A 13,223-nucleotide genomic window follows, 5' to 3' on the forward strand; every position below is an offset into this window, starting at 1 on the left:
CAATATACCAAGAAGCCATTCTGCAGAGGAGGACAATATACCAAGAAGCCATGCTGCAGAGGAGGACAATATACCAAGAAGCCATGCTGCAGAGGAGGCCAGTATACCAAGAAGCCATGCTGTAGAAGAGTAGATTGATATTCCTGATGCCTAAACATAGGGTCTAAGAAATCCCCCTTTATGTGATGTTACAACGTGCCATAATGTACATCTGTCCACCCTGCAGCCCTCATGAGATGTAGAGGCATTTCTCGCACCCTGCACCCAGGTGTGACAAGAGCACTCCTAACATCCACAAAAAAGAGAATTGTCATAAATCGCAATAATAGCTAGACCTGGACCTCCTATTTGCACTGTGTGTTCAAGTATGTATTCACCAGCAAAACAAACCCTTACCATGGAAATCAGAGATTTTAATGTACTCCAGTTGATCTGCCAGTTCTTTAACTGTTTTCTCCAAACTCTGAGCATCCTTCTCCAGATCCAGTAGCTTTGCTTGCGTGTCGTTGCTTTTTGATGCGCTCAGTTCTTGTTCGACTTGGACGATCTTCTCCAAAACATCGGTTTTCAACTTCCTGTTGGCAAAATAAAAATCCTTGTGTTATTTAGCAGTCCTTGATCTTTGAGACAAACATTCATCTCAGTCTTGCACTTAGTTCATGTGCAGTTTAATTGGAAACTCTGGCCGAAGGATACATTTTTCAAAGTTAGAGAGACATGCTGTAAACAGCTGTTGTGTTAAACTTTAGAGACACATTCCATAGGATTAAAGTTATGCATTTCAAACAGTACTAACAATTTACAGCCCAATTAAGTTTGCAGGCCTTTCCAAGAAGCCCACTCAGTTAATTAGCAATGGAAAAAGAGGACCGAAAAAGCTAAATTAGAAAAAAACAACAACCGTATCCTTTCACAGTCTTGAACAACTTCCTAATCATACATCTAAACACAAAGGCGTGATGACAAAGCTAAGAAACCCATGTTCTGATAAATTTCCATGGATGCCTTCCCACTGCATAAAAAAGCCTCCTTGGAGAAAACGAGAAAACACACGCCCAACATCTGTTTCTTCCTATCCCAGTAAAGTGAATTGTGCAATAGTAACAGACGCTATGATCCTGGAGCAAGGATGTGCTTCAGCACGGGTGCGCTATAGCAGATTCTGCTCTCCAAGTTATCTGTGTATATTTAATCAAACTTCAAAGAAGCATTAGGATACATTAGATAACCTGTAAGGGAATTCAGACTAAAAAAAGCACAGGACATTAAACAAATATTTGATTTATCTGTACTTGTCAGTGAGCAGGGCCAAGATTCTTCCAGGGGCCATAGCCAGCAAAACACAACTTCTACCTGTTTGAGATCACTGGCTACTTCTCTCTATAAACAGGGGTAAAAAAAAACAAATCTGTGATTAACACACGATGTTTGCTTTTATACTGTTAGAGCAGTTTTTCTGAAGTCCAACTAAGGGCTTAGTAAAACCATTCAACAGATAGAACAAGACTCCACCCTTAGTATATATAAGGCAGTGCCACCTGAATATATGGTAGCGTAAACAGAGCAGCCAGGCTTATTTTAGGAGTGAGAAAGGCCTGTAGAATCAGTAAGAAGATATTGTAGTACACATATGGTTAAAGAAACACAAACACTATGCATTGGAAAAATAAAGGGTTTATTTAATTACAAGTAGACCAAGGTAAATCTTGGGTAAATAAGTACTATCACATTATATATAACCACAATTATAAAAACACAATACTATGCTTTAAAGTACACAGACCAAAGCATAGTCCTTATTTAGGAGACTAACGGAAATCAAACCTCATCATACACATTCAGTATAGGTCACACCTATTCTTGGGGAGTAAAACCATTAGTCACTTTTAGATTACCTTACAGTAATTCAAGGGTGGTAGACCCTGGTCAACAGTATTGATGCACTCAACCTCTCCCAACATCCAACTGGTCCAACTCACTCAGGTGGGCACACCTTTGATGCGATTTTAAGCTCCTATGACTTGGTCTCTACATCCAGTCCCAAACCGCTTATCTGGCCAGACCACTTTGCCATCCCTTTCTCCATCCACACGCCGGCCCCTCCTCCTATAGCTCCCTCTGCCCCCACTTTTGATCACAAATGCTCGAATAAAGTCAAGGTACTCCCCAACCTAGCTCAAGGCCTGCTACTCCATCCACCCGCAGGGCTGTCCTATGGTAGACCCTTAACCATTGAATCCTTCGACTCCTGGCTTAAACACTAATTCCTCTCATCCCCTCACGCCCTGCAACCTCACACAAAGGACCATCCCCCCAAATGGTCAACGCCCTACCTGAGGACATTCAAAAAAACAAAATAACACCCTTGAACGCAAATGCTGAGCATCTAAGCATCAAAAACCGATCTCAGCAGATCCATGTTCGCCCTCCACCACCGTAATTACAAACGCGAGATCCGAAAGGCCAAAAAAGCCTATTACAATAAACTAATTCTGAACTGTGGCAGCAGCAAAGAACTCCACAAGATATCTCCTAATTTGTGAAACCTACCTGCACCTCTGCCCACACTACTCCCACACAAACACTCTGCAACTCCCTCTCGCTACAAATACCGCACTTGACAGAATGGCAACCCTCAACACCAAATTGTCCACACTCACCCCTACCGTACACCAACCCCTCCTGATCCCATTGCCCAGACGCCCACTCTACCAAGCTTTGACTCTTCCAAACCCATCTCCAGAGACAAATTCCTTGACCTACTATCTGCCAGCAGACCCTCCGGGTCATCCCTTCACCCGCTTCCCCGCCTCTGTTCTGAAAGAAATACTCTCCTCCACCTGCACAGGAGAACATGCAAGAGCCATACTTAACGACTCCCTCACCTCTGGCATCTTCCCTGAAGCCTTTAAAATTGTGCACGTCAAGCCACTTCTTAAAAAAAAGGCATCCCTCGACCCCCTTGACCCTTAGAATTACAGGCCGATCTCCAACACCAGATTTCTCATGAAACTCATTGACCCGGCTGCATACTCCCAGCTCAACTGCTTTGTAGTATCCAACAAACTCCTCGACCCTGGATAACCAGGCTTCAGACGTGGACATGAACAGAAACCACTCTAGATCTGGGATGATCTCAAGGTCACGGCAGATGAGGGCTTCTCCTTAATCTCTATGCAGCCTTTGACACTGTTAACCGTTCAATCCTCCTTGACCGCCTTCACTCCCTAGGAATCCGTGGCTCAGCACTCAAATGGATGGCCTCCTTCCTCAGCAACAGGAAACAAATCGCCTTCCTCTCTGGTTCCGTCAACTGCTCGCACTGTGAACACTGGAGTACCCCAAAGCGCATGCCTCTCCTTTTCAACCTGTATCTGACCAGTCTATCAGGAATCATACGCGCATGCAACCTAAAATGTTACAACTACGCTGACAATACCCAAATTATCCTAAAAATCACCAGGTCAAGCACCAACCCACATCCTGACCTTGAAGCTTGTCACCTTGATATTGACCGTTGGATAACAAGTAACCACCACCTTTTGAACCCTGATAAAACCGAAATCATGGTGTGCGGCAATACTACCCTTCTACCACAACCGCTCCCATGACCCCTTCTCCCCCCCCCCGCAGTTCACCCTCCGCTCCCACCAATACAGTGAAGAACCTAGGATGGACTCAGGACTAACACTCTCCAGTCAGATAAATAATGTTTCAAAATGCTGTCACTACCACCTCAAGCTTCTTAAGACATTTTTCCATACCTCTCCTCCCCCAACAGACTCACTGCTGTTATGTCGATTGTAAATCGAGACAGGACTATGCCAACTCCTTATACCTGGGAGCACCGGCATACCTGATGGGGAACATTTTCAGAAGTGTTCTAATCCCCTCCACCTTAGAGACTCCCAGCAACTTTGAGGACTTGATTTTTTTAACCTGGAGAGATAGACCCTTTTTCCCCACTCTCTCATGTATTTTAATGTGATTTTTGTACACTGTTTCTTTTGGTTGTGGAGTCTGACAAACTCCATTGGCATCATCTTTTACATTGTGTCACAAAGCACCTTCAGTGCAATGGCACAGGGAAACATTTCAGATTTCCCAAAGGTTTAAATACCTTCTCTTGGTAAACTACTGTTTCCATGAGCAGTTAAGTGAAATTGACTTTACTTACATTTGTAACATTCTAGACCCAGCACACACTATCTTACAATAGGGTGCTGGAGGGGTTACTTAGTATCCCCCTTTGTCTAGTTTCCTATGTAACATTTTTATGATACCCTTTCTTAAATTAATGGCTGGTGGCAGTGGTTTACCTTTTACTACCATGGAGTGTTTAAGCGGACTGCAATTGCAGCTGCAGTATGAACCCATGAATGCCCATTTTGTCAAAATGACCCCAGTCTTTTTTCGCCATTTCTTGTTGGAAAGGTCCCTCTTGAGATTTACTCTGCGCACCAAACCAAGTTTGGTCCCTTTGTCTTTGGCGGGATTTAGTGGCAAATCCCTCCTCTGGCTCCAGCGTGTCGGGCAGGAAGTGAGGGAGGTGCTGAAACTCTGCTTAATCCCCTTGGTTACAGGAATGCACCCACAGGTAATTGGCTGGCTGGCTGTCCTTGAAGGACAGACACCCTGCTGTGTGATTGACAGCTAGGCTGCAAATGAAGGGGAGAAACCTGCATAAAAGGCGAGGTCTTTTGCTTGGAAGTCAGAGTCGACCACTGGACGAAGGAATCCGAAGAAGAACTTGGAAAAGACGCCTGCTGCAACTCCTGGACCGTTGGTTTGCCAGTTGAAGCCCTGATGCTGTGCTGAAGCTCTGAATTCGCCTCGACTAGAGAAGCCCTGCAAAGGAAGCTCATCTGGAAATCCTCTCAGAGATGGCTGTACTTCCATTGCTGCTGCAGGAACAGATTGCCAGGGAGAGGAACACCAGAATTGAGCGAGTGTCTAAGTCAGACCAGAGCTCCAGGAAGATCCTCCGGACTCCCATGAAGCAGGACTGACCAAGCCTGAGCCACCTCAGAGTGCTGGACCCCAGATGCGAGGAAAGTCCATTAATATATCCGAGAACCACAGTGGTGCTATTTGCGAGAGCCGTGAGAAGCTGAAACCGGGAAGTGCCACTGATCTGAAGTTTGCCCATTGATGCCGCTGACTTTCCATTACGTAGTGCAGGAGTCCCAGATGGAACACAGGATCTGCAGACCTACACAGGAACAGAAGCCAGCTGGAACCAATTTCTTCTAACCAAAAGTACTGTAAAACTAAGGGGTTGCTTACCTCTCGTTGTGTAGCCTTGCTAGCTCAGAGTTGAGACTTGACTGCTTCTGCAGAGTTGCTTGCAGCTTTGCCTCTCACAAGCCTCCCAGCTTGTGGCCCTACAGTGATTCAATTTTGTCTACAAAGACTTCTAAAACATTGTGCAAGACTTTTTATTTACCTTCAAGAAGTGATTCAGCTCCCCTAGACTTTGCTCAATTAACATTGGCTGTCCTGGCTCCCTGAAAGACTTTTCTAATCTGTGACTTTGTGCTCTAACGATTCCTCAACAAAAGTCACCTTTACTCGAGTAGCTGGGAAAGGGTTAATTTACTTTGTACTGGAGGGTTTAAAAGCACTTACATGCTTAAGAATATTTGTTAACCATTGTTGTATTCCTAACACCAAACTCAGTATTTGTCGTGACCCTCGCGCAAAACCCCCTCTGGCAAACCCATTGGCCAGGTGGAGTCAGGACTCGGGCCTCTAGAGCCAGGCATCCTTTTCCAAAAGCCTCTTGGGGCCACTCCTGGCGCCTATGGCGCCAGGCTCATACACCATGAGAAACATGTGCTTGGGAACTACTTTTTGTGTTTCCAGCCAACATGGAGGCATCCACATAGCTTGATTCCCTAGAACCAAGCTATGCAGTCTAGTGTTTTGGGTGCGGTAGCCTAGGAACTACTTTACCTGGACTATTTTGCTGGGGCTATTTAAACCACACCCGAGCAAGACAACACGCTTCGCGTTACTTTGCAGCTTGAAGTAACTGGACCACACTCGCCCATGAAAGACAACGCACCCCTGCAAAGAAGGCAGGATGGAGAGCACGCCTAATTCTACCACAAGGTGAGGAGAGGGCTCCAGAGGGACTGAAATCATACGGGGGTGGAGGGAGGATACTTACCCCAGTCAGTCAGTCTTGAACACAGTCCTCCTGTATTTTCAGGCAGAACCCTCCCCGCAGACCACATCAGGGCAAAGCTGATAAGCATACCAGCGAGTAACCCAGCTGGGTGGCGTCCCTGTGGATACCAGGTGAGCGTAACAGTATTGCTCTAGATGTCCCAGTGATATATCAATGTCCAGTGTTCTAGTTATTTAAGTCACCTCATGGTGTAGGAAGTGTGCCTGCCATTCCAAATGGGTATCTACTGATTTATTGAAACTGAGTGTGTATTTTTGAAGTATATTTTTGTGTTATATATATTGCTCCCTTCTAAAGAAGGCTTATTCAAGCCAACTTAAATAATTGTTTATTCAAGAAACCTTAAGAGTAAGAGTTTATTTCGATACTTGTCATTGAATATCTGTGTTACAACCCTACAGTTCACATTGACCCCTCTTGAGATAAGCCTGGCTGCTCAGTCACTCTACCAACTTGTGTAGTACATGCTTATACCAAAGGTTGGGTTAACTATTGCCAAGTGGACAAGGCTGGTGCAGTCTCCCACAGGGTACTGCATACAATCTTGCCTAACAGCTAGGCTGTGCATGAATGGGAGAAACCTGCTTAAAAAGGTGAGGGTTTTGGGACTGAAGACAGAGGCGACCACTGGGAAGAACAACCAGATGAAGAAACTGAACAAACCTTGCTGCATCCTCTTGGACCTTTGAATTGCCTGGTGAAGCCCTGCTGATGTGCTGACACTCCTTTTTCTGATCGACAAGAGAAGCTCCAGAAGGGAAGACCTCTTCCCTTGGGTTAGTGGGACCAACTAACCCCGAGACTAACTCCACTGGACCATCTTCCTCGACTGGCTGTACTTCTTTGCTGCTGCAGGAACCAAGTGCCAGGGGTCGAGAAGTGCAACGTCTGTGATCCAGTCAGAAGCTCCAGGAGTCTCCCCAGGACCCTCCATAAGCAGGACGACTGGAGCTCGAGTCCCCTCACCAGAGTGCAGGACTCAAGGAGTGAAGGAAGCCCAACCGGTATCAAAGATCCGTGGTGGTGCTTTTTACTGAGTGCTGAAACAGCGAAGTGCTGCTGACCTGAAAAGAGCCCATAGCTGCCGCCGGCCTCCGAATTGCTGCCGTAGGAGTCCTGCAGACGTCTTCCCTCTTGTCCCCACAACTGAGGCCCAGGAACCCAGGATCTGCATCACTGCAACCAGACAGAAGCCAGCTGGACCACTCCTCTTCTAACCAAAGGTACTGTTCTGACTTGGGGTACTTACCTCAGTGTTTTTAGCTTTGCTCTTCTCAGTTGAGATTTGCAGTAGCTACCTTGCTAGAGTTGAATTCAGCTCTACCCTTCACAAGTGTAACTTTCAGTGATTTTCCTACAACAAACTGTTACTTTGTGCAATCCTTTGCTATCTATGAAGTGCCTCAGCTCCAGAGACTGTGCTCCAATTGACTTTGGCTGTCCTGGCTCCCTGCAGACTCTAGTCCTTTTGACTTTGACACCTACCGTCCCTCATAGGTGATACTTTGGTTTTTAACTATTATTGCTGGGAAATGTTTTTATCTAGACTTCATTTTCAAGATTTAAAGTCCTCACATGCTCCGAGAACCTGTTCAACCTTTTTCCTTCCCTTAACATGTCCTTTCTACAAACCTCAGGATTTACAAAGTGTACTAGTGATATATAAATGTCATTCAAGGCCGTACCTCGACTAGCAGCTTCGACACAGCCTAAAATCCCTGCTCCGGGCTCTGATTTATCAGAAGGAAAAAATACCCGAGAACTCGCAAGATACACGGCCACGGCCAGTCTTAAGAGAAAAAGCGCCCTCAGAAGTGCTACCGACGGTTGACAGACAAAAATCTCGCAACTTGCTAACTCCAATCCTCAGTCCGACCGATCGATGGAATTCGAGGGTCAGTAGCCCTACCAACAAACGGAGACTGAGTGATTTTCCTAGTTTAGCCTCTATAGACACCCCTTAAAAAAACGGACCATATGACCATCATGTCCACAGTGACTATTGCCCTGGCCCCCTTCACTAAATTGTACGAGGCAGTAAACGATTCCATTAAGGATCAAACCACCATCATAGCAATGATGCACTCAAAACTTATTTTCCTACAAGGCTACATCACAGCCATGGAACAAAGAAGTGAGGATAGGATTACTAGGTTCATCTAGAAAACAAACTGCAGCATCTGCAACAAGAACAAAGTGTCAACCTCCGCGCTCTTGCCAAAGAACAAAACAAACCAGAGAGTGAAGGAGACCCTCCAAACAAAGTCTAAACTGCACAATGTCGACCAGAGGAGTGCAATGCAATCTGATCCCGGTAGCACAAACACCTAAAGCTCCTAGAACAGTGACCATAACGAAAGCCCAGAAGTCCTCGAGCAGGCTCCGGACTGCTGAGAATCAAGGAAACTCCAGGCTTTCTACCACCCAGAGCAATGAAGAAACTGACCCCAAGGCTGGGCCGAAACAGACAGTGGACTTGATCTCATGCTACTCGATTTTCAAAAACTTGAAAACAAAGCAAATAAAACAGACCTTGAAAAAAGACACGTACTGCTATCTTTAGCAACAGATGACATACAGGAATTGGCTGAACCCAACCAGCCCAAAAGGAAAAGGAGACTGGTCGCTGACGAGGTGCACGCTCAAACTCAAACCGGGGTGGAAAAACCCAACGAAGAAGGCGTAGTGGTGAACCTGGTGAAATCCCCAACCACCATTGAGGATTTCATGGATGCGAAAGTACTCATGCATCTATCAACACATTTGGACCTGGAACAAGATCCCTTAGCTATTTCACCTTACACACTGGAGAAGAGACCCGTAATTGCCCTCGTCCAGTCTACACCAGTGTCCGGCATAAAAACAAATACACAAAAAAGATCATATCGTGACCATAGCTGCACTCTGGATGCGGAGAAAGGGAAAACCTCGAGCTCTGCTGACAACCGCCCTGGAAATCCGGACGTAATGAAACCAAGAAATGATCAGAGGCAGGTGGCACCAGACCAAACCGACAGCAGGAGCCATAGGCCTGTTCAACATCATGACAAATATTCAGACAAGAGTCCTACCTACCAAAACCTGAAAAACAATCACAGTCTACCATGATCTACAAGAACCTTCAAACTGGAACAAATATTGGACGCAAAGGAAGACTTTGTTCTGAACAAAAACTGTGCTGCATGTCTTATCGACTACAAGTAAATTCAGATCATTAGAAACCGGCGATTTTACTTTGATAGAACCCTAGAACACTATCACAGGAATCGCAGAGCCAAGGCCTATCTCCATATCAAAGCTGGGCCGGTCCACCCCCTTTTGACAGAAGTGTACAACGACCTGGAGAAAAAGGGCTTTCGGCTTACTGAAATGGAGTCCACAAAGCAAAGCCAACCGTCTCACTCATCTGAGAAAGTCTCCGCTTCCCGAAAGAATCGCTACACATCAAGAACGGAAGACCTGTACAAAGATCTGCGATGGGGAAGACACCCCCGTTCGCCAACAAGAGGTCAGCAAACCCACAAATCCAGCGACTTCTCGTACCGCCATTATGCGGAATCTTCAAAGAGATGGCTTAGTCCAAAACACTGATACACTGGGCTTCCGCTGAGACTGGGGAGTACTTTGCAAAGTCGGGAGAGCGCAAATGAGGTTTCCACCCCGCTACGACCAACTCTTCCTAAGAACAGCATACAAGGCTCTGTAGCCCAGAAGCCTGACCTATCACTCAAATACAAGCTGGGAAATGTCCGAAAAGGTCTGTGGCCCTGGCTATCAAAAGCCCTGAAACCGAACACAAGGAAATAGCAACAGAGCATCCTATCAAGTTCCAGGGACATAACCTTCGAACGCAACACCCAAGGTCTGGTACTCCCCACGGATATTGGGTTCCTGGAACACTACAGGACATCACCACCTCACTCGGCCAAGTGAAACAAAGCTGGGTGACTTCGATATCCTTTGTCTACAGGAGACTTGGGTGGAAGATCAATCTGCCCTTGATGGGTTCACAGTCATAATTTCTCCTGCCACTAAAGGTTTGCTAGGTCGGCCTTCTTCCGGCCTCTTGGCGGTCCGAGCCGATGCCGGAATCAACATCTTGAAAATAAATTCTGAAGAATACGGTCATCTGGTGGTTCTTCTATCTTGGGAAGAGGGAGCAGTTCAGAGCATCAAGGCCGCAAGGTCCCAACTGGCAAATGTGACGTTATATTGGAATCCCCAGCGCACCACGATTACCAGCTTTCGTACATTGGTGGCAGACCGGATCGACGAGCTTCTCGTAGACTACCAACAACCTAACAATCATATGTGGGGATTTGAATGCTAAGTGCTTGCCAACAGCAAAATCTCCCACAGAAACTACGCAAAAAACAGGCGCGGAAGTTAGAGGTGTGGCGTGGCTGGACGTGATGAACTGAACTCTCTTAACTTCCATAACGCTGCTATGATCTTGGACAACGGGCCTTTTATCCCTACTTTGGAACAGGACGCCTCATCGGCGATATTGGACTTCATCTTTGTGTCGCACTGCATGGTACCTCTAATCACGAATTTTGAGGTCCAAAAAAACGGAAGCAAGTGACCACATCTTGCTATCAGTTTCATGGAGCGCTAGGCGTGTACAAAAACCACTTTGGAATGTGGACGTCGAGTTGAACCAACAGTAAATCCGCTTAAGACTTTCAGCGAAGGATGTACTGGACCTTACCAGAAAGTACAATCTACAAACAAGTTCCATCAACCTGGAAGTCCCGATATCCAAACTCTGCTTCTTAAAATACAAAGCAGACAGAAGCGCAAGACCAAAAATTATACTCTCGATAAACCATGTTTACAACAAAACGCTTGTGGCCAAGAGGCGATATTTAAGACAACTGCAAAGTGCTGCAGTGAAATACAGCACGTGGGAAACAAGATCCACCCTGGCTGTTGAGACTAGATCCTACAAAGCCTGGCTAAGAGGCTTCCACGTGATGTTATACCAGCAAGACGCAGAAAATATGCTCAAAACCTTGAACAGTAAGAACACCAGAGAATTTTGGAACCTGATCCGTCCATCAATCAACCAGACAAACGAAGCCCTGACTAATTCAGTCACGGAAACAAAATGGGTAACCCATTTTACGGCACTCTTCAGAGCTTCAGAGCTCAGAGTGGCCCTAATCAAACAACCCCAACACCATTTCGTGGGTAGACCTTTCCGATAAAGACCATTTGTAATGCCATCAAGAAGTTAAAATCGTCTAGAGCACCAGGCCCAGATGGGCTGACGAACATAGATTTGAAACACTACCCAGTGGAATGGGCTGCGTTAGTGAGCCAGATATTCTGCTGCTGTAATGAAGGAAAATCAATCCCATTGTCCTGGACCACGGCAGTGAATGTACCAACTTTCAAGAAAGGCGTACGATACGATCCAACCAACTATCGCCCAATAGCCCTCTTGGATATTATTGGCAAGATCTACGCAACACTTCTCCTCGGAAGATTCCAAACCTGGGATCATCATGCATCATGCATAGACCGTTTCCAAATAGGTTTCTTCAAGAACATGAGCACCTCGGTCAACATAATGGTACTGAAAATCATCAAGAGCAAGATCAGGATAGGTGCCCCGAGAGTGTACCTGGCTTTCGTTGACCTTACCCAGGCCTTTGACCGGGTTGACCGAGGGAAGCTATGGAAGAAACTATGAGCCTGGAATTGTCTGGCATCAATACTGGGCCCCCTCATCACCCTCCACTCAGCCACGAGTATGAGAGTTTGGCTTAATCGCCAAGGTACTCTTTCAGCAGAAATTCCATCGGACCGAGGAGTGAAGCAGGGCTGCCCGCTGGCTCCAGCACGGTGTATTGCCTATTTGGGCGACTATCAAGAGTCTGCCTCAACGGTACGAGGTTTCCCTCCTAAACTTGGGAACACCGAAGTTTCACACCTACCCTACGCGGACAATCTTATTCTGTTGAACCAGACCCCTGTGGGTCTTCAGAGACAGTTAAACAACCTGGTCCAGTACATCGAACAGAACAATTTAGAAATAAATAAAGACAAAACTAAAATCTTAATCTTGGAAAAAGCGTCAAAGAAAACCACAAAGCCCAGCTGGTTCTTGGAAGGTTCCAAAAAAAGGTTTCCCACTTCAAATATTTTGGGGTTACGATTGACTGTTCAAAAGTCCATGCATGCAGCAGGTTCTCTGGGACAAAGCTCGCAATTTAACAGCACCAACTCGACTAATTGACAAAAGATTCAGAAGATTTTCATTGGTGCCAGTAATCCAATACTATAAATCGAAAGTCATCCCAGCGATCATATATGGAATGGATGCAAGTCGGCCAATCCCAAGACAACATGGAACAATCTAGGTGGTTTTCTTTGGCGGTCGGTACTGAACCTACCCAATTCTACTCCCATCAAAGTAATCCGACACGAGCTAGGGCTCATCTCACTATCAGCAATGGTAGACCACATCAGTATGCAGCTCTATAGGAAGATGCTGATGCCGGATAGCCCCAAAGTCTACAGGTTGATGGCCGAAGACATTTCAAAAGGCACCTGCTGTATGCTAAATACCTGGGTGAAGGGGAAAAAAAAATTCTTCTCGAGACGATCACACGTTCAGAGGAAGAATTGATATCAAAACCAATGAGAGTCAAACAAAAACTTGAAGATCAAGATTGGATAACGACTCGGGACAAAACAGCAATTCTTTGGTCCACTTGCCCCCTACAACAGGGAAACGAAAAGTGATGTTCGAGTACATCAGGAAATTTCCAGACAAAAAACTACGAGGAACATTTATGAGAGCGCGGCTCAATCGCCTCCTGACTCGGGAAATATTGAAAAGAAGATCCCAGTCCAACTCTAACGAATATAGACCGAGTCCAGAGGCTCATCAACTGGAATCCATAAAACACTTGATGTCATGGCCAGCAACGCAAGGAGCGAGGACTGTATATCTTCTACCTTTGTTTTCTGCTAACGACCTACGTGAAGAAGTTTGGTGGGCCCGCCTCATCTCCAGAGA

At 46.0% G+C, this 13,223-nt stretch overlaps 1 protein-coding gene across 1 annotated transcript in view; it reads right to left on the reverse strand.

The window, feature by feature from the left end:
• The window catches only part of LAMB1 (laminin subunit beta 1), a 373,674-nt gene that overhangs the window by 79,667 nt on the left and 280,784 nt on the right, over window positions 1–13,223 (reverse strand). Inside the window, exon 25 of the mRNA XM_069629156.1 lies at window positions 397–575. Within this exon, the coding sequence (XP_069485257.1) occupies window positions 397–575 (179 nt within the window). The remainder of the gene's footprint in view (window positions 1–396; window positions 576–13,223) is intronic.

Source organism: Ambystoma mexicanum, chromosome 12 (genome assembly GCF_040938575.1).
Source record: "Ambystoma mexicanum isolate Mex_15411 chromosome 12, UKY_AmexF1_1, whole genome shotgun sequence".
Lineage (NCBI taxonomy): Eukaryota > Metazoa > Chordata > Amphibia > Caudata > Ambystomatidae > Ambystoma > Ambystoma mexicanum.